Consider the following 26,185-nt stretch of genomic DNA (forward strand, 5'->3'; position numbering starts at 1 on the left):
TTAGTGGAGAAAGACATGGCGCAATGGAGAGACACTCCTCCTCCCCGAGTGGACGCATGGATCACCAGGAGGAGACGGGGTTTCTTGCCGAAGCTACCAAGGGTCATCCAGGTCACCGGCACTCTGGGTGAGGAAAGAAAAGGAAGAGAGGTGTGCCAGAGTTGTTATTGTCAAGTCTATCATTGTATGTAGTAATTAAACTGCTCCAGAAGCCTTAAATAATGGCAAACCTTTAAACCTCACTGCCCCCCTCCCCTCCCCCCCTTTTTTAATATATTCAAATTGAATGGCTAATGGTGGAAAGCCGTTATATTCCCCTGCACAACCAGAACCTCTGATGACTCACCTTGCGGAGAATCACGAGGCCAGCTGTCAGACTGAAAAACAGGGGAGGAATGGAGAGAATGGAGTCCCTATAGTCTACATGGCTTCCTCTCGCTCCTCGCTCAGTTTGAGTTTTCAAACCTGAGAGCTGCTTTTGTTTTAAAGGAGACAACTCTTTAAAATGTCTTCAAGCAGCCGAGACGAGGTCAAGGCTCGAGCTAACAGCTGACAGAGGAGAGCAAGGAAGCTTCAGCAGTTTCCGAATACTTCACAGCCTACACAGACACATACACAACACAATAAACGGAGTAAAGGTCTACTAAAAGTGTCAGGGAACAGTCCTGTATCAAATGTCACCATGTTGCATTGGGATTGGAATGCTTAATCATGAAAAACAATCACTTCTGAATGGAAAAATGTCAACTTTGAACCCCTGATCTGCAAGATGAATGATTTGGTACAGGGCCTAAACGAAAAATAGAAAAAAATAAACCCCAAGACATAAATACATACAGTTAGTTTACAGTGAGACACTTGACACAAATCATTGCATTATACCTCAAATCCTTTTTATTTCTTATTTGCAGAACTAACCTGTTCCACACAACCACATAGAAATCATAGAAATACAGCTCATACATACAGGCGCGAGCACGCACACACACGCACGTACGCCGTTTAGCATTACCTCCCCTCTGATAGTTAAGTGCTTTAGATATTGAAAAGGTAAGTGCAGCGCATGCATTACCAGAATACAGGGCTTGTACAGACTCACAATAACCTCCATCTACCTGAATAAGAATAAACCCTGCAGGTCAAGCAGTCAGTTTCAATATATCTTTTACATCGAGGTAAGTGTTTAAGATTGACTCGATCTGTACAGGCAATGGCACAACCTGTGAGGAATATAATATGCTGCAATGTGGGTTTTTAAACAAAAGCTAAAAAGTACTCTTGGAAAACCTTGATTATTAATAATACCTTGAACTGAATACAGACAGAGAGCCATCGCACATGAAACATATCAACTGTAGTCCGAGTGTAATTCACCACAGGTGAACAGTATGACATCAGCCGTCCCACCGATATGTATACGTATCACTTTTGTAAGGTAAGATCGAGAAGGCAGGAATACTTGTGGTCGCCATCCCACATGGTGTGCTACCTTTAGACTGACAGAACTGATGTAATCAAAGCAGAGGAGTCCCAATGTCACCCATGTCCTAATCTTATCAGCAGTTACCAGTTTTTACAGTTTGCCTTTCACTGATCGATGCAGTGAAAAGCAGCTTTGGAAAAACTGCCAACAATAGGTTTGCAACATAGACTGTAAACAAAAGATAGCCACCATTATCTCGCCCGTTGGTTAGTGAGTTTTTACTGTTTTTGTATTCAAACTGGATTACAGAAGCGAGAAGGTAGACCCACCCTAAAGCATACACTGGTTTATCCACATTTTTGACCTGAATTGGGACCAAAATTTACAAAATGAGCATAATTTTGTATTACATATGACTTGAAACTACAAATTGAGACCATAAAGCCTCCACGGAGTCATATAGCAATAAGTAGGAGTGCATTTTTAAATGTATAGAACAGGAGTCGCTCTCCCCTGCTGGGAATTAGAAGGAATCCAGGTTTATGGCACTTCTACATACTTTACTTTTCAGACCCGGAACTACGTTCATCTTTTATATACAGTCTATGGTTCCACAGGTTATACTAATTAACGCTAACGTTCTGTTAGTAAGGCCCACGTTTCCAATTTGAAATACTAGTGCTAAGCTGTGAACACGCCATCCAATCAAACAGCTGTTAGTACAAATGTAGGTCGCATCATACAACGTAGTGCTTAGCATTTTAAGATAATGTGGCTATGCGCGTGTTGCTGTAAAAACATAACAAAACAAACAAAAACACCTCAGTGCATGACTAAACATTTTTAGGGACTATAATTGCCGCTCTGGCACCAAAATTTTATCCTCTTAATAACTTTGCTTTCTACTGTTCAAAGAGCCTGAGTCTGAACATTTACACCCCCACCGCACTCTACCCCACCAACAACAGTATCAAGCGATTTATTATTTTTTTATGTAATCATGTGGAAGCTGCAAAGACTTAATTTGCATCCAGACTGGTTTGAACAACCTACCATCGCTGAGCAGCTGATGGACTGTGTAACTGTCAAGTATCGCAAGCAATCAGAAACACACGTTTCAGTAGTGATTACTGGGCTCTTGCTCGGTCACTCAAACTCATGCAGACACACACATAAACACACATACAAAAACACAAGAAGAGTGTGTTCTGAGTCTGTAGATGGAGTAGGCCTGGAGACAGTGCAAAAGGTTGCACAGCTGCAGTTCAGAATGTCTCCTCGTGTTTTCTTTGTCAGTTCCTCCACTGTATGAAGGTGTGGGGGTGAGGCTTAAGGGTGGGAGTGAGGGTGGGGTCAGCCAGAAGCAAATACTGATAAATGTAAGCCATAGAGTGCAATGTTCACTTTGGCTTCACTAGCCACTTTTGCTTGTTATATTTTTATTTTGTTTACCATGAAAATTAGTTAATAAATCTGCTTCTGTGATCAAGTTTAAGTTTGGGAATCCAAGCCAAAGTGGTCAGAAGAAACAAAAAGGAAGAAAAATCAAAGAGTCCACATCTAAGGTATATAGATATATATATATGTATGTCTCAGATACAGAACTTGAATGGACAGAAAAGCCCTTTTTGTTGTTCCTAATGAATTATTCAAATACAAAGCTGGATGTGGCCATTCAAGTTCTGCGATGAAGGACAGAGGAGGAGAGGTCATAGCACATCTCACTAGAGCTCTGGGATAGGATGGATGAGAGGGTGGTTGGGTATACAGGCAGGTGGTCAGTCAGAGGAGGGATCAGACTTTGGGATGGGCTCATCTTGGCTGGCCTCCAGCTCTGCAATGGCGGGTGAGGGCGGGGGCGAAGGGGGAGAGGGAGGGGAGGCGGGTTCGTCCTGGTTGTCACAGTCGTCGGTCGTCCTCCTTCTCTCCCCTGCTCTCTCAACAGCACTCTCCCCCCGCAGATGGTAGGTAGCCAGGGACTCCTCCAACACCGAGCGGTACTGCCCCCGGTGGTGCATGCGGAACTGCCGAAGAGCCTCCAGCAGATGAGCTGCCGTGCTGCCACCTCCCTCCTCACTCTCCTCCTCCTCCTCCTCCTCTCCCCCCGCACAGGCCTGAGGTGACACGCCAGGGTCAGACTCTGCAGGCACGCTCCATTGTCAAACACACACCAGCACACACATATATATATTTATATACACACGCGCACACACACATATCACCTTACAATCAGCGGCACATCACACACACAGACATCTACCACACAACAGCATCACAGCATCAAGAGACATACTTGCACCAGACGGACAGGCCCATGCAAACGCTACCTCTGACCCTCTGACCAACAGTCCTTTGTGAGATTTGCTGTGTAGTGTAACGAGGGGAGGGGGAATTCATCAGTACCCACAAGCCCAAAGAAAAGAGCCTGCAAGGCTAGACTCCACTGACATTAATACAACAAATACACCCATGCATTTATGCACACACTTCTTCACATTCACCCTGGTGGGCCGTTCAAGACCTGACACTGATCTCGTCTTCAGAATGAAGATGTTTGTAAAAACGCCTGCAGCCTTCCTTAAAAGATGCTGGATGTGGGATTCTCTGCTCTAACATCATATCCATTTCCTGCAGTGTAAACAGAGTGCTGAAGTTTAAAACGTTTCCAGTTGCTGTTATATTATTTGCAGCTGTAAATACTTCATACCATTTCTTTTTATTTATCTCTTAATAGTGATGGTGCGGTGTTACATATCGTAAATTACCCGGAAAAAAAAAAAAATCAGCCCAGTTGTATGATTTAATTTGATTGTCTGCAATAACATTAAAACATTTATTTATAGAAGGTGCTAAGAAAAAAAATCTGTGACTCTGCCCTTAAAAACAAACAAACAAACAAACAAAACAAAAAACTTTTGTGCTATCCCGATTAGATGGCTTTGTGGAAGTCCCTATCTGACCAAATCATTGTGGTTAAAGGTGCAAAATGAGCCAAAATTAAAAAATGACAACTTAAATCTGAGGTGGGTTTTAATTTTTTAAAGAACATTAGGATCACATCCCATATAAATGTGCTTGAATAGACAAATCAATATTTTTGAGCAGAATCATGATGACGAGGGAGTGTTAACATCTAATTCAACTTAATTTACATAATCTTTGGCTTGAGATTTCTTAGACAAACACAGCGAGCACAATGCAGCATGGGTACTTTAATTATTGGGTAATTAAAGCACAGATGATCCTGACATTGTTTTCGTAAGCCGTGTGCATACCCGTTCTATGTAACAGAAGAATAATATCTCTAATCTTATTTTTTATTTACACCGATTTCCACATAGTCAAAAAGACATGAGACAGAAAACAGTAAGAAAGCCTAAGGCCTCTCTGGGATCGATACGGCTGTTGGGAGGATTTCTGCAAAATTTAGACACAGATTTGAATGATATTTTTACAAGATGTGAGGCTAGGCCTAGCTTAAAATTAGAATTTTGGATTTCGATCTATGAATTTTTTGCAGGGATTTTTTAACCTTGTGAGAAAGATCAAAAACTGGACATTTCAGGCAGTATGTTCACAAATAAATATCTGATTGAAGACCTTATCTTGAATTTTAGGAAAGTATCAAAACCAAATCTGGGTTCAAATATCTTTCTAGATCTAATCACTCAGTGCTTTGCAGAAGTATGGCTTCCCGATGAGGTGAATAAAACTTTTTTTAAATGTCCTCCAATTTGTTTAAGTGCACACACTGAGTATATGAAACAGAGGAACGAGAATCCACCTTAAATAAGCTGTGACTACCGAGTATATCAGTAACATGAAGTAAATATTTAATGTAACAAATAAAGCTAGCAGGTTCTTTTGAATGACTTTCTGCTGCTAGGTTTCCAAACACAAAAAAACCCCCAAACGTGCATTTTTCAAGCATTAACTATATGAAATCAATGGTTTAAAGGATATGCGCTCGCTGCTGAGAGGTTCAATAGGTTTATCGAGGTCTTATTATACATCCCATTTCGATGATAAATGTGAAATAGAAACAGACGCTTGGAGCTTCAGTGCTTTTCAACGTGGAATGCAGTCAACTGAGGCTCCCTGAACCTGTCAAGGTTATTCCGTTTATTCTATCCTCCGCCCTCTTTCACACTTATATCACATTCATTTTCTCTCGCTCTCACACATACATACAGCGGCACACAGAAAGAGTGTCCTTGTCTGGGCTGGTGTTTGTTTATGAGGTTATGTTGAGGCAGGGTGAAAGGCTGAAGAGGTGAAGGGCGGGGAAGAGTTCAGAGACAGGTTAACTCACCCCTTCTTCTTCTCTGTGAGGGTTCAGCCTGTTGTACACAGCCTCGATCACACTCCGCCTGCAAACACACAAACAACACATAGTTTCCTGCTTAGAGGAGACAAACAGCACCGACATAATGCAGCTTCTGTTCGCTCTCAGTAAATGTATATTGATTGAGGACTTAATGGAGCTAAAAGCGACTTTGTCAATTTTAGAGAATTCACCATTCATGCATATGACACTCTGTAATCTCTTCATTCATGTGTGCAGTCAGTTAATGTTGTGTTTTCTGCATGTGTTGGCTTTTTAATGTTTATCCGAAGTTGTTGTGGATGCAACTAAAGGATGCAGACACTTGCGTTTCTCAGTGTTTTATCGTCATCAAATCTTGAAAGGCTTTTCTTGTATAACTGGATAAATCCCAAACATAAACAATATATACACTTTTGAATTTGATGAAAAAAATCAAAACTTTTCACATCTTTAATCAACCCAGACTATTTTAACTTGTGGGTCATTATATACATCTAACGCTCTCCTAGTAAGACATGTTGCTAAAAACACATCAAACAGATTGACTGCTTATAAACCCAAAGAGCCAGATTTACAAGATGGAGCAAATTAGCATGAGATGGGAGAGGAAAGTTCTGCAAGTGTTCTACTAACAAGGTGCTAGTTCATAAGCAAAGATGCAGCCAATTTATTTCAATAATGACTAACACCATCCATCGACAGCACAAATTAGCGGGTCAGAAATGAGCAGGCGCGATAAGGGAGTGCGTATTCAACCTACTAAAGTAATACAATGTAAGAATAGGTTTTATCTCTGTGTTTAACGACACAACTCGAGCGTCACTTTAGACCAATGAGCAGTTAAATAAGAATTGTTGCTTTTTTGACGTAAAGGCGGCGTCTTCAGTTACAAATTGTTGGGAATTTTAGGTGGATAAATGGCATCTTTGAATATATAAGGTGGCGTATGGGACTGATTCTGTGAAGTGCTGCATTATAAAAAATACTGGCACCTATGGTATATACTTGAAAATCCTAGGGGACTGACCTCTAACCTTGAGGTCTAGGTTACTGGGAATTTAACTTGTCTGAGATTTTTTGTAGCTGCACCTATGGGATAAATTAAAAATCATCCCATACAACATTTTCAGACAACCTGACCTCTGGCTTGACGTTGACGTCACTGAGATTCGAACTCAAAGAGAGATTTTTAATGGTAATAATTTGAAAATCTTACGCTCCCCATTCCCAAGTTATTGCATTCACAAGCTTAGGTGTTCATTCGGCCTGTCGAGGCGACGACAAAACCATTGTCATGAGCCATTTTGGCTGAAGGGTAAAAACTATTCCACCTTCTAAACCTGAAATGTGTTTAACATTAACCAGTAGGATGTGCAATATAAGAATACAAAACCTTACTTTCTGTCAGAGCTGCCTGACCCCTGTGTTAATAAAGTTTCTGTTACTGTGCCATGTATATAAAAACGTGTTTTTTACCTGCATGATGTGTGATGGTGCAGGTAATCGAATGTATCATTTTAACTTAAATTTAAGAGCACTTTAATAGCTATATTTAATAGCTGTATTTTGACAGACATTTTAGGCTGCATGTATTAGCTATATACTAGAGAGAAGGTAAAAAAGCAGTCACAAGACTCCTCACAAGTTCTGTGAACAGATCTCTGTTAAATTCAGTTAAATGTGGTTAGATTTTGATTTTACATCAACAATACCAGTAACCACAAAATACCAGAAATATGGTGAGATCAGATCTAACCATGGCACTCCAAAGCATAACCCTTTACTTGCCCTTCATAACGGCGATAAGAAATGTGCTATGAAAACAAAGCTGTTTTTTGTGACTTGTGAGTGAAGGATTCAACTTCTAGTTCATCGCACAGTGTTAACATTCTGCCGATAAATTTCTATGGAATGAATCTATTCAAATTTTCAAGCCTCATAATAATAACTACCGTATATACAAGTTTTAAGTGTAGAAAGAGTAGATTTTTGTTGTATATTTACTTGCTGGCCAGGCCTCCACCAGGAGGAAGGTTCGGGATGTTCTCTGAGGCAATGCTCCTTAGGACAGATACCAGGTCAGGGACTCCAGCCTCTCCACAGTTTCCCATAAGCTCTACAGACAAATGGAAAGATGTCAAGAGCTATAATACAGAAAGTTATACACCATTTTTGGAATTTAACCACCACCTTTCTCTACAAAGGCTGAGAATTCACCCATAGTAAATCAGATAAACCCCTGCTTGCCTTCTGCTGCGGCACTCAGTAGAAGACTTCAAATATTTGTAATACCTAAAAAAGACTTATTATGTCGAAGTTATATAGACAGCACCTAAGCACTGTATGTGGCCTTGTGTGTTTCACTTAACCTTTAGAAACAGGCTCAACTATAACTAAACACTTCACAAAAACCAACCACAAGTTTCAACCGCAACATATCAGACGTGACAGTTTAAATACTAACAAGAAAGATGCTGACAGATAAATAGCAATGTTTCTTTTTTCAACCACAGTATAAAGACTGTGCTGTTGAACACAATAATAAATACAGTACATATTCAAAATTTTGTTATTATGTTTGTGTTAGAGAAAGTTGTTTTACTGAGCTTGCAAACTTAGCAAATTGTTTTTTAAGTGCATAACCTTGAACTTTAATTAGAAATTGTGTGTGTGTGTGTGTGTGTGTGTGGGGGGGGGGACTGAATAAGCATACTAAACTTTTCACAGCCTGGTGGTGAGTGAATGTGGGCTTTTATTGAAAGATAAAAGTAAAGAAAAGGGATGTACTTAAAGGCAAAATAAGAATTATTGCAAACCCAAAATCATACAGTCATAGTTTGCAGGTTTGTTTGTGTGTGTTCAGAATGCTGACCCTCAACACGGGTTTCCAAGTATTTATCCAATTCCTCTTCCTTCTTCACAGCCTCCTCTGAGATCTTGGGAGCCGCAGAGAAACACACCAGCACCACACTCATATTGTCCCTGCTCCCCTGGAGAGCAAAGATTGGAGAGAGAGAATGAAGAATGCGTTTCTTTAGCTGGAGGGCCAGTGTAAAACACTACATTAATTGGCATTTATAGGACACACACAGTTCCTTGGCCTTTAACCAAATGGGTAGCCACCTTGTCATTACCTTGTAAAACTCCAATTGGTCACAGTAATGTTCTGTAAGTGTACAGTGTCACATACATCACAAAAAGCCGCTGCAGTGGAGGAAATTTATAGCAGCGTGTGGCGTACAGCAAGGTAAAAATAACCAAGGTGCTGTGCACTCACTGGTTCTTGGAGTACCCAAGACACAAAATAAGTGATGCAGAGTGTAATAGTCTAATAGATTCTGCTAAAGCCATTGGATAATGAGAGAATTTAAAGCACCAGTGCATTATTCATCACATTGTCTTTCACTGTGAGACATAAAGCATTTTAAATATTTAGATGTGTATTATTTTTGTTACACTCAGCTGCAGTTGTCCATCTTTTACTTTAATATGCTATATTTGGTCTTTTTATATGGCATTAGATTTCTATTACGAAAAGTGGCAGCTGTTTCCCACAAATACACTTCACTTAGGCGAGGTGCCCAGGCATATGAACTGCTGCCCAAGTGTTTCTGACAACTCATTTAGCACTTTAAAAAAATCCATCAGGGGCATGACACCATCCATATACTTCTGGACAATTGTTCTCTCATATTTGATAGTTTAGTCAGTGCTAACCCCGACCTGGTCTTCTGTTTCCCAATCAATCAGAAGTTTTTATAATCCCTTATCAGATAGTCTGAGTCTAAGATTGCAGGATGAGATTCCAACAGTAGTCTTTTTTTCTGCTCTGGAGATTCCAGCATAAACCAGACGGCCACTTTAACTGGAGCCTACAGCTAGTGGAAACTCCTTCATATGCTGCTACACTGAGCTCACTGAGTCTTCAGAGTTAAACAAGGACAACCAGCTGCAATTGGAGTCAGTCTTCATTTTTCAAACAGTATTGTTTAAGATGCGTGTCTCTCTGACACCCTCAGAAATAGCTTTTGGATTTACTCTAATAACCAGATCTGCTCTGACATTTGGTATACTAGAGTAAATAGTCTTCAAATACTTTCCCACCAGAGCAAATCAGCCTTCTAAACAGATTATTACCTACACATTCACCAAGCTATTGTTGGTTTGCATGCAACAAGTAATCTTTCAGACATTTGTAACTGTGATACAGCTCGGCCCCATGGAAATACATTAAAGTAAAATTTTGCATTTAAAATCATAATCCTATCAGTAAAACTAGTCAAAACAACTCTGTTTCTGCCCACTTTCACCTTAAATGTACACCATATATGAGAAACAACTTACCTTATGCAAGCAGGTGTCCACCACTGAGTTACAGACCTTCTCAAGGTCGTCACACACCAGAAGTCGTGAATGGACAAACTCACACAGCTCCTCGTTGGACATGACATCCCAGATCCCATCGCACGCCAGGACTATAAACTCGTCTCCTTCGGCTACCCGCTCCAACACACATACCTCAGGCTCGGGGCTCACCAGCTGCTCCGTGGGGCCCTTACCATCCACACATTTGTAGTCGTAGTCCCCCAGGGCCCGGGACACAGCCAGGGAACCGTTTACCCTCTGGATCATGACTGAGCCGCCAGCATTCTGGATGCGCTCCTTTTCACGTGGGTTGCAGGGCTTGTGGTCTTGGGTGGAGAAGCCCACCTTGCTGTCTCGACTGAGCACAGCCCGTGAGTCACCGCAGTTAATGAAGTAGAGGTGGGTCGGGCTGAGCAACACGCATACTGCCGTTGATCCGCTGCGGTCCAGGCCCTGCCGCAGGTCTGAGAAGCTGCGCATATACTCGTCAATGTTCAGGAAGCCAGAGCGGATGCCGTCTTTCACGCCTTCCACGGAGCTGGGTCCTGAAGCAAATTCAGCCCCTCCTGACAAGATGTGCTCCAGCAGGTGACCAGAACAGTAGTTGGCCACCCGGGAGCCAGCGTGACCATCGTAGACAGCAAAGAAAGACCAGTCGGTGAGTCCATGGGGAAGACCCACCACAGCTGTGTGGGCGTCCTCCATTTCCACCCTCCAGCCTTGCATGGAGCTCAGGCCGTAACGCAGCCCATTGCCCTCACCGTGGGCACTATGTTTCTCCGTCTTCGGCTTGTCCAGGAATGCACCCATTGCTGCCTATAGCTAGAGAGTGGAAGAGAAGAAGGCAACTCAGTAAACATTGCACTATAAACAGCAAAGACAAAGAAAATAGTATCTCTTGCACAAAGTCAGTAACTTTGACCACACCATAAACACCAACTTTGTAAGTTTTTGAGTTAGACCTATAGCCAGTGCTCCCACACATAGACTTTCCTATAGGTAACCACCAAGGTATGTTAGTCCAAGTAATTCTATCATGTTTCTGTATAGTAAACATTCCACTCATCCTTTCAGTTTTCTGTTTCCCTAATGACAAACTGACCAGGCAACTATTGTGGTAGTTCTCAATATCACTGAATGTCTTCTCCATAATGTCTATTGATTGGATAGACCGTTTCATTTTCATTTGGCTGTTTAGCGGATCATCTACCTCAGTCTCACGAGGTAGCTTGGATAAAATGAGATGGCTACATCAGCAAGGGCGCTATAAGACCTTCTCCAAATTGCACAACACTGGACATTATATTCTTCATTTCCAGTTAATACTTGTACAGCTGCTGTTATTGTGTTATATAATTTCTATTTCTTCATACATTCTTATATAGTTCTATATTGTGTATATTGTGTATTTTGTTGTACAGTTATTTTATTTTCAACTTTAATTTATATATTTTATCTTATTCTTTCCCGTTAAATTTACCCTTCATTCTAATTTGTGTTGTACAGTTATTTCATTTTTAACCTTAATTTATATTTTATTCCCTCCTAGTTAAATTTACCCTTTTTAATTTTTCATATTTATTTCCTATCTTATTCATAGCCTTTTCCTTTTTTTTCCCTTTAGGTCACGAGCAGTTGTCCAAGCATTTCACTACATATCGTACTGTGTATGACTGTGTACGTGACAAATAAAATTTGAATTTGATTTGAACAAATCAACATGTGAACCAAAATAACTGCCCAAGATGGAGGCAGATGATCAGCTGTGGTAAACACTAGCAAGAAGCCAAAAGAAGAATAAGACAATGGATTTTTGTTATAGATAATTTAAGAACGCGTTGGCACACACGTGTGCACCCTGTGAAAATAATTATTTGGACAGAGACAACTTTTTACTAATTTTGGTTCTGTGCACTACAGAGTCTACACATTATGTCCATGTACATAACTGGAACATGTTAGTGTTCAAAGATATATAGAACTAACTGTATTCCAGTTGTGTGGGAAACCCTCTGCACTGATAAACTCATTAAGTTGATGCATGTTATCATATATGAATAACTGCACATACTGACCAAAAGACTATACATTGAAGGTCTTCACGTCAGTTCCAAATTCTAAACTTTAACTCCCATGTTGTAAAATGTAATAATCCAGAATTGTTCAGACTATGCTTAGAAAACAGCAATACTGAAATAAACAATTAATGACTGCATTTATAAATCTTATTGTACACGTTTGATAAAAAGCCATTTTCAGTTCACAGATCACAACTTTGGCAGTTCTATAACAGAACACAACATTCAAAAGTGCATAATAATGTGCTTTGTACTATAAATCTCTCTAAATCACCGGTTTTTGATGTCAGTAGTTCAGTAGGTTGCTTCATACCGTGAGTACTGAAAGCTTTTAATTACTCAATGGAGGGTGAGAGCCAGAGATCCTGACAAGACAAAGATAGCTGAGGAGGAACCACAGAGTCGAGGATTACACTGTGGAAGCTTCACCCAGCACACAGAACCTCTTTCACTCTGAACACACAGTAACTAATACCATTAGTTAACTTGTTGTCGGGAAGTGGAGAGGCATTACTGAATCAGCAGGGCATAGATTCTCTGCTGCCAAGAGCTGAATTAAATCTCACTTTGAGTCGTGTTTGGTCTTTTCCTCAACATAAACCTTGTTCACTTAAAAAGAACCGCAGAACCTCTTTGTCCATGAGTTAATCACAATCAGCCTTTTAATTATTAAAGCCAGTGGCGTCAGGCGGGCAGACGTCATTAGTTCTTAACATTTCAAGGCCCTGTGTATCCACGATTTCAGGAGAGATTTTACTGCAGTGGAAAGTTAGCAAGTATGCTATGTTATGATGCAACAAATGCAGAGAAACTGTAGGACTGCTCATTAGAAAGCAATTTACTAGAAATGTACAAGCTTTTGTCATCTCTGTACCTTGCCAAGGACATTGTGTGTTGCTTTTGCAACAGCTGAGTCGGGCTCAACTTATCTGATGGAAAACCCTATACTGTTAGCACACCAGCTGTGAAAACAGCAGATTCATTTGAAGTCTATACTTTGCTAATCTATCTTTTACTAGTTTACTACCTATAAAAGGTAAATGACAGAGCATGAGAGAAACCATGCTACGTCACTACAAAGGGTCAGCAGTTATTTGAGGTTTGCTACATTACAGTACTTCAATCTTAATCGCGATTTAATGGCAAAGAATGATTAAGTGAGTTGGAAATAATGGGAAAGCTGCATTATAATGTTGTGCTGAAGACATGTCCTTCAAAGATTTTACTGCACTTAGAGTAGGGCTGTAACCCTTCTGAAACTAAGATCCAAATCACCAGACAAACAGCTGTTTGTCCCTAGTTAAATGTCCATGTTCACGAAGAAGTCATCAGACCTAACTCTGGTAACTCTTGCTGACTGTTGAAAAAATAAGCATGACCCAAAAGACAGTTGTGAAGAGTTAATACACCCCATAAATAAATCTCCAGTAATGTAGTGAAATGTCAACATAACTGACATAACTGTTCACTGTTTGTGTGTGAAAAGGTCAAATAAGTACACACACTTACACCCTTACCTAAAGGGCAAACAGAAGGGAAAAAAACTTGCATAACTGCAAATGACAGCAATACCCAAGAGAGACTCTCACATTAAGCTGAAAGTGCAAATAAAGTTGTTAAATCAACACTATTTTTGTTCTTCTGTCCATTTACTAAACGATATTTAGTTAAAGCCTTCAACATTTAATAATGATCCCCATGTCTTCATCATAACTAGGAATAAAGCCAATTAACTACTGGCACAGCACTCAGGCCAAATCCAAGGTAAACGCACTGCTATTGAGACTAAAAAAGCTGGATATGTTTTAATACCTCTAATGTTGAAATTAGGAACGTTTCTAGCAACTAATTTACAAATTATTTAAAGTAGACAAGGAAACAATAGCTGACTAGTCTAAAAATAAGAACATACTAAAAAAATCATCAGATTGGTGAACTGTCCAGGGTGTACCCTGCCTCTCGCCCTATGGTAGCTGGGATACCAATATGAAAATTGGTGGCTAGATCATGATACCCACTACAGTCTCCAAAACCTTCCTTTTACTTTTCTCTGGTATTTTTCTCTTCGCATGAATCAATTCAGACCTAAATGTGAGCAACTGCTACAGTATGGGGCGATTCACAAAACGCATGGTTGGTGTTACACTCACGAGATCTCGAAATCAATGAAAAGCTATAAAAATCAAAAGAGCCTTGACTGCATATTGACTTTTCACTGGGTGTTACTTCCCACATGAGTTCGCACACTCGCACACTCGCACACACAAAGACACACAGCGTGACGGCCATGTGCCCAAAAAAGGTTGGTACGTGCAAGGAGTGACTACAGCTGGTTTCACGTATGTGTGTGTGTGCGTTTGTGTCTGCTCTGCGCATGCGTGCAGTGTCATAGTCTATGTGCGAGAAAAAGATACTCTATAAATACGCCAGGATGGTTTAGATTTCATGACTAGGGTGAGGAGTTGAACCATGCCATTGACATTTTTTAAACTGCTTTCTTGCTACGTGATTATGACAACTAGATTTTCTAAATTAAGCTCATATTTTCCACTCTTGTGTAGCCTGTATTTTAATGTACTGTATGTTAAGAAAAAGCACTTAGACGTGCTATGAGAAAGGGACAAACGTGTTATGTTCACCCACAGTGATTCTCTCTAAAAATAAAACAAACACACTGCTATTGCCTAGCAACCACCCACCCTGCAGTGCAAACATCCAGCCTAGGCTTCATTCAGCGACATCCCCCTCTCTATGTCTTTCTCTGTCTAAAAGAAATACACACACACTCTCAGCTGCTTGGTAGGGAGAAGAGAGAGGAGTTGCATCATCCATCCATTAAAGCAGTTGCAGCAGCCAGCCCTGAAAGGAGACATGCAGACTGCAAGAACACATGCAGATATGATGAGGTATCTCTGGCTGATAATGGCTGTTAATAAACTGCTGGCAAAAAACACGTACACAGAGAAGAGAAAAGCTGGGAAATATCTGGACTATGACATCAAACTGAAACTAGCAACTCTCAACTACTTAACCCCCCCTTAAAACTGCTATCACGCATAAAGTAACCACAGGTCGAAACAGTCACCCCCGATGCTGAAACACACGCCTGCCAAAAACCACTGGCTTTGAAAAGGGAAGTGGAAGGTCGGGGATTACATAATGCTGCAGAGAGTCCAAATGCTCTGCTCAGAGCAGCCACATTCATACGAAACAGCCATCCTGTTCAATAATAGTAGCTCACAGGTTTCAGCATTATCCATATATACACTATAACTCACTGGTTTTCACCTAATCCGACTGATTTATATAAATGTGTGTGAAGGTTGGTTACAACTTTACATGTTAATAAGAAGAAGATTTAAGACATTTCATTCGCTCCAGGAACTTCAAGACCTTTACACTGCTTCCCGTCTATAAAAGGTTTACTTTGGCTCAAAACCAGTCTTTTGGGAGTGACTGTCAAGGCTAAGAAACCTGTGTTACCTGACCTAACAGAAGTCTATGCATTTTAGACTTGAATAACTTAAACCCCACTTCAAAAATGGCTGTTTAAAATCACAGTCCTATTTTATTCTTTTTATTTTATAAGGAAAAACTCAGTATTTCCAATATCCAATTTTTGTTGAGTAATACAAATTGACATGTGCTCCTGCCTTGATAAATAACAGTGTCTTTATAGAGAGCACAATAAGGGATTACTTTTAAGATGGTTAAAGAGGACACAGCCAGTTAGTCAGTTGCCTGGTGATTACCAATAGCCCAGCCCTTGGGGCTTTATACTGCTGCTGGAAAACATAAGCCTGCTTCATTGACAAGTTTTTCCAAGGTACTGTTTATAAACTTTCTTGACATTTACAAAATATAACAAACCATTATATTTAACTTCTGTGAAGAGCAAAGCCACAGAACAAAGTTGCTGCCTAGCAAATAAACAGGACACAGACTGAAGGAGGCAGCGAGCAGTATTTTCCAAATATACACTTGCCACTCAGGTATACTAATGGCCACCCAAGTATATTTTTATTTTATTTTATTTACACAATGGCCTTAAAACTGATATCGTTTTGAAAGTTCAATCTTTCCACTGACAGTTCTTAAAGTACGGTATAGCATTTCCTTACTGCCAGGTAGGTCAGTTTGCTGTTGTGGCAGTCTTCTGTATCATTTAGCTGTCTTGAATCTCTGACTTAAACTCCACCATCTTAATTGCTGTGAGCACTCACTCTAGCCAGAACCTAGTGTAGGTGATGACGTGATGCTGCTATGCTGAAGTTGATGAGTAGAACAGGAACAATCATTACCTGCTGTGAGGTCCAAGATGGTGGAGTTGAAGTCTCTTTGCTGGATACTTAACAAGCTGATTGTCATATTTGCATTTCTTCCTCATTTATTTAAATTAGCATGTGTAAGCATCAGTTTGCATGTATGCACATGCACAAGCTTCAGCACAAATGCAGTAGTACCACTAAGAGAGACTAAATACAAGCTAGCGCATTATCTTAACATTACTATTATTTACTAACATCAACTTCGAAAAAACAAACATACATTTAAATGATTGGTATTCCCACAAATAACTCCCCGTTTTTTTTTTCTTGGTGCCTGTACTATTATACAAGTTCAGCATACTCAGAATACCTTTTCCTTATCCGAGTTTACTTACAGCCCCACCAAGCTGTCACACAAAAGTTACTCACTTCATAACTTAACGCACAGTTTCACATGAAAGTGCCAGTGCTGGGAGTATACAGGTTCTGGCAGCAAAGGAAGAACAGTAAGATAGGTAATGTCGTCTGTGTGATAAAAAAAAACAAAAAAAAACAAAACACTATAGGTTCTAATAAAGTCTATCCAAACCCTGGAATCAAAGCAGTGAAAGGTACCAACAGTAAAAGTTTACAGAATTATCACTGTCATGGTTCTAATGTGAAGATGTAACTATTATTACTAATTTTCTTATAGTTTTTAAATCCATCTATAAATTTTTAAGTTCATACAAACTTACTAAAAGTTCAGAATAAGTCCAGTTGCTTTCTTTTCCAAACTCCTTAGACTACCACGGCCTTGATGACTGAGAACCAACACAGACTTTGATCAGGGGTGTCAAACCTAAGGGACAGGGGCCAGAATTACCCCAACAGAGACTCCAATCTGGCACATTGGATGGTTTAGGATAATGTGAAGGACGACATTAATTTTGGACTTTTAACTGCATTTTTAGTTTGTTGGACAACTTGTACAGCAAGACCTTCTCCATGGCCATTTATACTCCAAAGAAATTAAGTAACAGATTTCTGTATTTTACTTCTTACAACTTAAGCCCAAAAGTCATGCAGACAGATTTCCTTTATGTACTACAGTACTGTTTACAGTACAACACTGTTGAATTTGCGCTCTTTTTTTAATATTAAGAGATCTCATTGATTAAATATGTTGTTACATTTATCATTTAACATCTCCAACACCAATGTTTTGTTATCATATGCAATACAGTTTTAACTATAGTTGTTCAGCTGCAATCCTGGTGGTGTTAAACAGTGTGAGATTAAACAAAGAACAAATAAAAAAATGTAAATTTATATCCAGGTTTTAGCTATTGATGTTAAGGCTCAGAACAAGAAAATTGTTTTCAAACTGCTAGCATGTAGAAGGCAAAAAAAATAAAAAGTCATAATGAATCTATTTCATATGGATGCTCAGTTAGAAAAAGAAAAAGAAAATATCTGCCAACTGAGGTCCACGGGATCTTCCAGGAATAGTGACAACTTTCCAAAAAAGTCAGCAGGCGGTGATTTCCTGCATGCTGACCTCTCATCTCTGGTGTAAATTGCTTCAAAGCAGGTTAATTCTGCAACATAAGATGGGTGGTAACAAGCGAACCAACCCAACCTCTAATTCTGCTTCACCGTTCTGTCCTCCTAGGGGTCATCTTACTTTATTCTCTCACTGAAGTTGTAAAGCATGTCACTGGTCCATTTGGGCTTTGCCTGGCTTGTCTTGTGAGCATATATGGCCGCCAGAGATTCTTACGCAGACTGTGCACTCATTTAAATACGTTAAATATATTTAACTTATTAAAAAAATAATAAATTAATGAAGGATCAACAAACGCAATACTAGAATACTGAGTTTTTTCACCTCTCTGCTTATTAGCATAAAAGGAGCTAGCAAGAATAATATGGCTATCTTACATCATTTACACTTTCCTGGATCTTTCAATCCACATGTTGAATTGATGACCACCAAAAGGAAAATTACTGATAAATATAACTCGATCTTGTGATATTCCTTCATATTTACATAGTGAAAGGGAGCCATGTGAAAGCACCATTAAACTAACAGCTCAGAGAGGACTGTGGGATAGTAAGTGAGGACTGAAGAGGATACAGCGTGTCAAATTTCACAGCTGCATTTGGAGGAGCCTCTGGTACGGGACAGTCTCGTCAAACTGCGGGGAAGCATTCAGTCTTGAGTTACGGACTTTGAAGCAAGCATACCCCGAATAGGGAAACAGCTCCTGTTGTGTAAGTGGTCCGGAGCAACAGTAGTGGCCACACCTTTACGTTATATCTACTCATACCCCTGAACATAAGGTTACATGTTTATATAGTCTTGTTTATCTTATCTGATATTCTTAACAAAGGCCTGTACTGAAGGCATTTTTAAGCTTTACATTTCTTTTATTACACACAGAACAAAAGGTTCACATATCCAACTTTTGTTCATCTGCCCTTTGTGCACTAATCTGCAGCAGATTGCTTCAGAGAGGGGCATTACGCCTCCTGAATGACAGCAAAAATAACTTTGGTGTACAAAGCTCACAGGTAACATTTTACACTGTCAAAGTGCTTTTAAAGAAAACAGGTGTTACAAAAAACTAAAGTCAAACTGGCAGGTTTCTGCAATCCTTCAAGACAAGAGCATGGAAATGGGCCATGGGCCGTCTACCGCCGCACACCACAAAATCAAAGCCTAATACTTAACAAGACTCATAAAATCTGAGGCAGGAACCACAGAAAGAATACAACTAAAAGAAAAGCACCAATCCAGTACTTATAGCTCTTTTTCACTAGTACCGATCCGACTCGACTCGAACGTTTCCGTCGTTTTCCATTGGAACTCACTACCACCTAATGTGTGTGGAGTCATTATAGCAACATGGCCGAAGGTCCTGGTAACCATCTCAAAGTGCAGGAAATGGAACATAAACTGGAAGGAAGAAGAGAAATGTAAAAAAGAAAACCACACACGTGCACGCATGTACACACAAGCTATGATAACGAGGAAAACACCGTATTATTACTCAGGCAGACAATCATAATGAGCAAGCTAGAAACAAATACAACCTATAACATTTTGTTTCATGGACATCATGCTTATCACAGTTGTTGAGATCTGGGAAGGTCCACCTTAGGCTACGCTGCAGATTTAAAGCAAAACTATGAATCAAAGATAACCGAATCCAAGCTTAAGCATTACTTTACAAGCCAAGAACATCCAACATCCAACTTTTTCAAACTCTGCTGGTCTCAACATTGTGTCCAATATGATCAAACACAGTGTAAATAAAGCTTTAAAAAAATTCCAGCCTTTACAACGAAACCATATTGATTTCTAGAATTCTGATTAGAACTCAAATTAGAATTTACTTTCTGTAATTTTGATTAATATTAGACGAGTATTATAAAGCACAAACATCAATGCAGCAATATTAACAGCAAAACACCTGCTTTCACTTTCCTAACCTAACAAGGCTTATGCACTGGGGATGTTTAATAATTTATCTATTTTCTCAGACAAACATCATTAATAGGAACTGTTTTCCTCTTAACTGTTAACAATGAAATTTAAAAAAAAAAAAAAAAAAATCATGGAAATGTTCAAATGTCCACTATTGGAGGTAAATCATTCATTCATGTGACTGAGGTTATGCATGACTCAGCCCTCTCCTGCTGGTACAGATGCACATTGCTTTCTCTTTAACCGTCACTCTGTCTGCCTTCCTCTTCTCCTTCTATGTGCAAATCTGCACATATGCAGCTCTGCTGTGCTGTAAGCCACCACACATTTAGCAGTTAGTGGCTTTCAGATTATTCACTAAAGCAGTGCAAACTGCTCTCTACAATGGAGGATCAATGCGGTCAACTCGATGCCTACAGTTTCTACCAGTGCACAGCTAAAGCTGATAAGATCTGTTAAACTCTAAAATAATCTTGTTACCGGTAACTATCTTCAGTCTTTCACTGACACTGGGTTTCATCTGCTGCTTTTGACTTTGCACAGTGAGTGCTGACTCAGGTGAAATAAACTGAACTCATCTCATATCTGACGAGCGGAGGACAAGCCCAACTAAGTGATGTCATTTACTGGTCACCTGGATACCTTATCACCATCTGATATAATAGAGAAGGTGGGCAGGGTGGCTAAATTTCAACACCACACGGTACATATCTGATAATTATTTTTGAATTTATCATCAGTTTTAACTTTGACACACCTCTGCAGTAAAGCAGAGTGTATAAAATGCACAAGAAGCTGCTGATAAACTTGTGTCCAGAGCTTCACTGTGAATGCAAACTGTAGCCGTCTTTTCCTTTGTCGTGGAAAGAAAAGGCAAAGGGCAAAGTCAGAGAAGAACTCATCAGGTTAGTCCTTAGTTCAATTAATCAGATTAATCAATTGATTTTGTCTTTCGCCAATTATAAAATAAAAATATCAGCATGAAAAACGTACTCTTTTGCTTTCGTTTTCACCGCAAAGGTTTCTGAAAATCACTCGCCTCCAAGATGACTAAAGGAGAGACTTTGTTCAACGAGACCTATCTGGAGGAAGTAAAACTGTCAAGGTTTCATTATTGAAACTGTGAAGGGATTATCAGTTGCTTCGAGCTCCCTTCATCTCTGAATATATGATAAATGCCGCAAGCTAAAAATGTGTTGATCCACCAGTAAAGTTCATATTACACATGTGCCTTACCCAATCTAGGAGACATTTGATGGTCAGTTTTTATTCCATGGTGTAGTCCCTCTTGACATATGGACATCAGCCTAGTCTTTACAGTTTAAAAAAGAAACCCTAATGGCCTATTTATTGTTTCAATGTCACAAAAGCCACATTAAATACATATACTTGAAGCGCCAGATTCACTGCAGTATTCTCCTGAACAATAGGTGACACCCTTCAGAGAAAAGGTCCCCATTAGTGCCAATGCTGGAATAGTTGAGGTTTATTTTTCCTCCAAAAACTTTTTCTCAGAAAGTCTAATCTTTTCAAGCGGTTGCAGCATTTTCCTCTCCATGATCTGCAAATCTCTGAGCTCTTATACCCATATCACTGAAATGGTGATAGAAACCAACCCGACTGTATATTCATGTCTTCAATGCAGCCACACAAGGTTACAAAAACGCAGACATGCATGACAAGGCGTAACAACACCAAAGCACGGCTCGCGCCAATAGTTGAGACATCACTTTAGATATACACTGTTCATGAAGGCAACAGCGGCGGGTACAAAATGGCCTCAACTCCCTACCATACAACCCTGTGTGTTCCACCATCTCAACCTCTTTTTTTCATTCACTTATTTGCTTTTCATTTGTTAATTGTCAAGCTAGAGTACAAATACTGAACTTTAAATACATTTTTAAAGTTCAGTAATGGCCTAACGTTTGTTAAGATGAATATATATATGGTAAATGGTAAATGGCCTGTATTTGTATAGCGCTTTCCTAGTCCCTAAGGACCCCAAAGCGCTTTACACATCCAGTCATCCACCCATTCACACACACATTCACACACTGGTGATGGTAAGCTACATTGTAGCCACAGGCACCCTGGGGCGCACTGACAGTGCGCACACAGTCCTATATATATATTAGGACTGTGTGATATGACCAAAATCTCATATCCCGATATAAGAATTCTATCGTCCCAATAACGATACAAATCACAAAGATTTAACATTTTCTGTAAATTCTGTGAAACTCGGGCAGCTAGACTTGCGTGAAGTGTTTCCAGCTGGGCGTCATGTAGCTGGAGTTGAGTGTTTTAACCGATGCATTAAAGGATGCATTTTTAGACATAAGTTGTAACGGCCGCCGTTTTCTTTGTGAGTATTTATTACACGGCGTGCTGCGGGGAAAAGCCTGTTCTAACGTTTGAGTCTAAGCTTTATTTTTTAGCACCTGGCGGCTCTTTTTTGCTTCTCATCCGTAAAGGCTCTGCATACTCTTTCACGGGATTCAGTTTATTTTGAAAAGTCTCAACAGGATCTTGAGCTTTATTGTGAAAGGTTTATGTGGAAAATAAACAGGCGGACACGCGATGGTTTTACCGTCGTTGTTGCTAATGGCAACGCAAAAAACAGGCGCTTGTCCGTCCGTAGTGTGGTTATATTAAATATAAGAGAAAGAGAGAACTTTAAGAAATTAATATAGCCACTACAGTGACCATCAAAACTATGAAACAATATTGCCGTAAACAGTTTATTTTGCGACACCAAGAAACAAACGATAGCGTAAAATGAAACGATAGACATTTTTATATTGTCATCCGATATATATGGTTATATCGAACAGCCCTAATATATATAACACATACATATATATATTTTTTACATTTCTTTTAAGGAAGAAGGGCTGCATGGATGACCGCTGCTGACGGGATGCCCTTAACTGGAACATGTAGAATTATAAAAACCAAACAACAAAACACCCCCCAAAAAAAAGAAAAAACACCACAAAAAACAAATAATATCTAGCAATATTTACTTGACTCTGTTTTCTGAACAATACATTTTGCATTGTTAGAAAAACAGCAAGCAAAGCTAAAGAGGTAAGAGTGTAACTGATGGTAGCAAAAAAGTAACACCATGCATTAGTTAACTGTAACTCCCACAAACACAAAGTCATTGTGCCATTTTATTACCACATCAACGAAAAACAGCATGATTAAGGGATGGTCACAAGTTCCTCCTGTATATCTACCGCAATGTTTAACAACTAACCTTTGTCTATATCAGAGCAACCCACAGTACATTCAAGACAACTGTCTTATGACAACGGACCCACAATGTACTTACAAAGCCTGGAACATGTGCAACACCTGTAAAATATTTCTAAGAATGTAGCTATCTGACTTTGCTGTACCACAAATCAACCGAAGCATGAAGGACAAACACAAAACTACAGAAACTTTCCAAGTACTAGACGACTTAAGCAGAATGACAACTAAAGTTTATATTACTTACTAGTTAGTCGGCTGCTAGACTTCAAGCTGGTACAAATGAAGACAGCTCAGTTGCACTGCCAACTTTTGAAACACATGACTGATTTTTAAATATTACTTATTTTAAAAGCGCTTTGTATCTATCACCTCCATACTTGCAGTCTTACTCACAAACTTGCACAAACTTCAGCTTGTGTTTTTGTAAATTTTACCTCAACTAGAATCCACTCTGAGCCAACTCTTGCTTTTTTTTAATGTGCAAGATAAATAGCTTGACTAGTACGCTTTAAGGAGGAATTGTAATGTGTTATCACAGTTGATTTCACATATATATTTTTGACAGGCCTCATCACTACAGTACACATTATATTCAAAGAGCCTCATATATACCTAACCATGTCCCTTAAAATAGTAAGTACAAAAATCCAACACTATTAACCAATATTATCATGTCTATATCAGTATTACTGTATACACCATCCAATCAAAGTCTCTGTAAGTAAAACCAAAACACTAAACCACCTGAAGCTTAAACGTGCAGAAAAGCAATCTTAACAAACTACCATTTGTTTTACACAGCCATGGTGAGTGTGTTTAAATATGAATCATTACAACCCAGCCCATGTATCACAACTCCCAGGTTAGTTTGCCAAGTATTTTTAATAGCGCTCTCTCTCGAGCCTTGACAAGCAGTGAATCCACGTTAGTAACAGTACAAGAAGGATAAAGATCACTGATGTGTATACTGTTAATGTTTGCCATACTTTACTCTAGATTTCATATTACAAATATTATGCACTTTAGTAACATTTTACATTTATTCAAATATTCACTGCTGATTCACCAGCAAATTAACTTAGTTATATCAGACTATACTTCTGTCCTAATTTTTGTTGTTTAAAGAATTAAAATTGTTTTTACATAAAATGTAAAGAAAAAAATAGTAAAAGTTAAGAATGTATTTATCTTATCAACACATCATATCCCAAAGTATTATTATTTTGCGCCATAGTCAGTAATAAACAGACTGATATCACAGCACCACAGGCGATTAGCCACACCTCTGTATGGAGAGATGGACCTCCACCACCTCCCAACTTCAACTTGAGCGCCTAGAGCCCTGCAGAAACTTAGGTACAACCCTGAGCTGAACTGTACAAGCCACATTCACAGTTCGGTGCCTGTTTGTTTATTTATTCCAAATCATGTCATCATTGCAATTATGAACGATGTTATCACATGCTTTACTCACTTATCGCAGGTCTAGCAAGTAGCTCACTAGCTCGTCAAATTAAAAATGTTTAGAGTTGCAAAGATTCTATTGTAGGTACTCACTAAAAACGGCCCAAAATCCAGTATCAGTGGTCCTGTTGTAAATAATGAGCAGTGGGAAATCAGTGAAGTGTGGGGAGGAGCCGTACAGTTGTCGCAGCGAAACATTACTGCTAAATATCAATAAATCTTGCCTGTGTACATTAAATTAAATGCCATCTGAATGCCTTTTTGGCTTTGACTAAAGACATTGCACACTAATAGGGGGAACCCTGCCCTTATAACCGCCCTGCATACACATGAGAACATGGAGTACCCAGAGACACTCCAATGCACGTCTGCTTGGAGCATATCGAAGATTGGTAGAGTTACCCACCAAACATTACATTACTAAAATAAGGACGCTCTTTGGCACTTTCTTTAAATATATTACATTACTACAACTACCATGAGGTAGCCGAGCTAACGCTTAAGGTAACCAAGTTACTTTCAAACTTCAGCTCATTGTTTCAGGTTTTATTTTGATCTACCTGTGTAGCATGAACCAACCGGCTGGCTCTGGAAATACCACATGCAGAAATCCCTTCCACTTAACACTGTTCCCTCCACGTAAGGCCCGTTTACTACTGTGTTGATGTGAGCTAACGTTAGCTATTAGCTTCACAGTTAGCTGTCGCTGGAACTGTCAAACTAATGCTAATGACGTTAGCGCAGATACAAGCGTGCTACTTACGTTTTCCTGCTGCTGTGCGATTGTAGATCCAATCCTGATTATCTGCTAAAATCTCAGCTTTCTGTGTGAAGACTCGTCTAGATATATGCGGAGCTAACGTTAGCTTGCTAGCTGTGTTATGTTTCCTTATTTGACAAAAATAATGGAGAATGGCCTCAGATGAGCGGCGATAATTCCTTTCTCGGTGGTTCCCTGCTTGGATAGCGTTGGTTTTTACGCATGTTTGACGCCAATTGTGTCCCTCACAGTAAATGTAGACAATTCCGATCGTTCCCAAACAAACATGGACACTGAGAATTGGTTATATTATACAACACTGACAAATCTAGCACTTTCTTCCATTGAAAGGCCAGAGCTATCCTTCGACTTTGGGTGCTGAACAAGAGGAGGTGTTATTTTTGGCATCTGCTCGATGATTGGTTACAACGGCTAGGAAAAGCGTCGGTTAATTGGCTACTTCTTCCGTCAATTAGCTCTGCCCCTATGCGATACTACATTCTCATTGGTGCGTTGCGAAGTTCTGCGATATGTCAGACCTTTGAGATGCACTACTAACTCTTACCGGCTTATGCCGACAGTACTTTAAATAGGCGGTGTCAGTCTTAAAATAGAAACTTTCAACTCCGCGTCCAAAGCTGCCCACTAATACTATAAATATATAAATATATTATATATAAAACAAAACAGAGCACAATTGAAATTATGCCATTTGCTTGTCTTTCATGGTTGAAAGTTGCCACACATGAGCCCGAGTGCCCCGG

The 26,185-nt window shown here is 39.5% G+C and overlaps 1 protein-coding gene across 2 annotated transcripts; it reads right to left on the reverse strand.

The window, feature by feature from the left end:
• Positions 1 to 6: 6 nt before the first annotated feature.
• On the reverse strand, positions 7 to 25,840 carry ppm1bb (protein phosphatase, Mg2+/Mn2+ dependent, 1Bb). 2 transcript variants are annotated; one of them, XM_005749730.2, is made up of 6 exons: positions 25,425 to 25,832; positions 10,095 to 10,937; positions 8,623 to 8,740; positions 7,755 to 7,866; positions 5,736 to 5,793; positions 7 to 123 (listed from the first exon to the last, which is right to left on the reverse strand). In XM_005749730.2, exons 2-6 carry the CDS (start codon positions 10,923 to 10,925, stop codon positions 94 to 96), a joined length of 1,149 nt encoding a protein of 382 aa, XP_005749787.1. In that variant the 5' UTR covers positions 10,926 to 10,937; positions 25,425 to 25,832; the 3' UTR covers positions 7 to 93. The 2 variants fall into 2 exon arrangements, with proteins under 2 accessions (XP_005749787.1, XP_005749786.1); XM_005749729.2 differs by lacking the exon at positions 7 to 123 and adding an exon at positions 131 to 3,537 and having other exon boundaries at positions 25,425 to 25,840.
• Between the last annotated feature and the right edge of the window lie 345 nt (positions 25,841 to 26,185).

Source organism: Pundamilia nyererei, unplaced genomic scaffold (genome assembly GCF_000239375.1).
Source record: "Pundamilia nyererei isolate P.nyererei 1_Seehausen unplaced genomic scaffold, PunNye1.0 scaffold00253, whole genome shotgun sequence".
In the NCBI taxonomy this organism is placed as follows: domain Eukaryota; kingdom Metazoa; phylum Chordata; class Actinopteri; order Cichliformes; family Cichlidae; genus Pundamilia; species Pundamilia nyererei.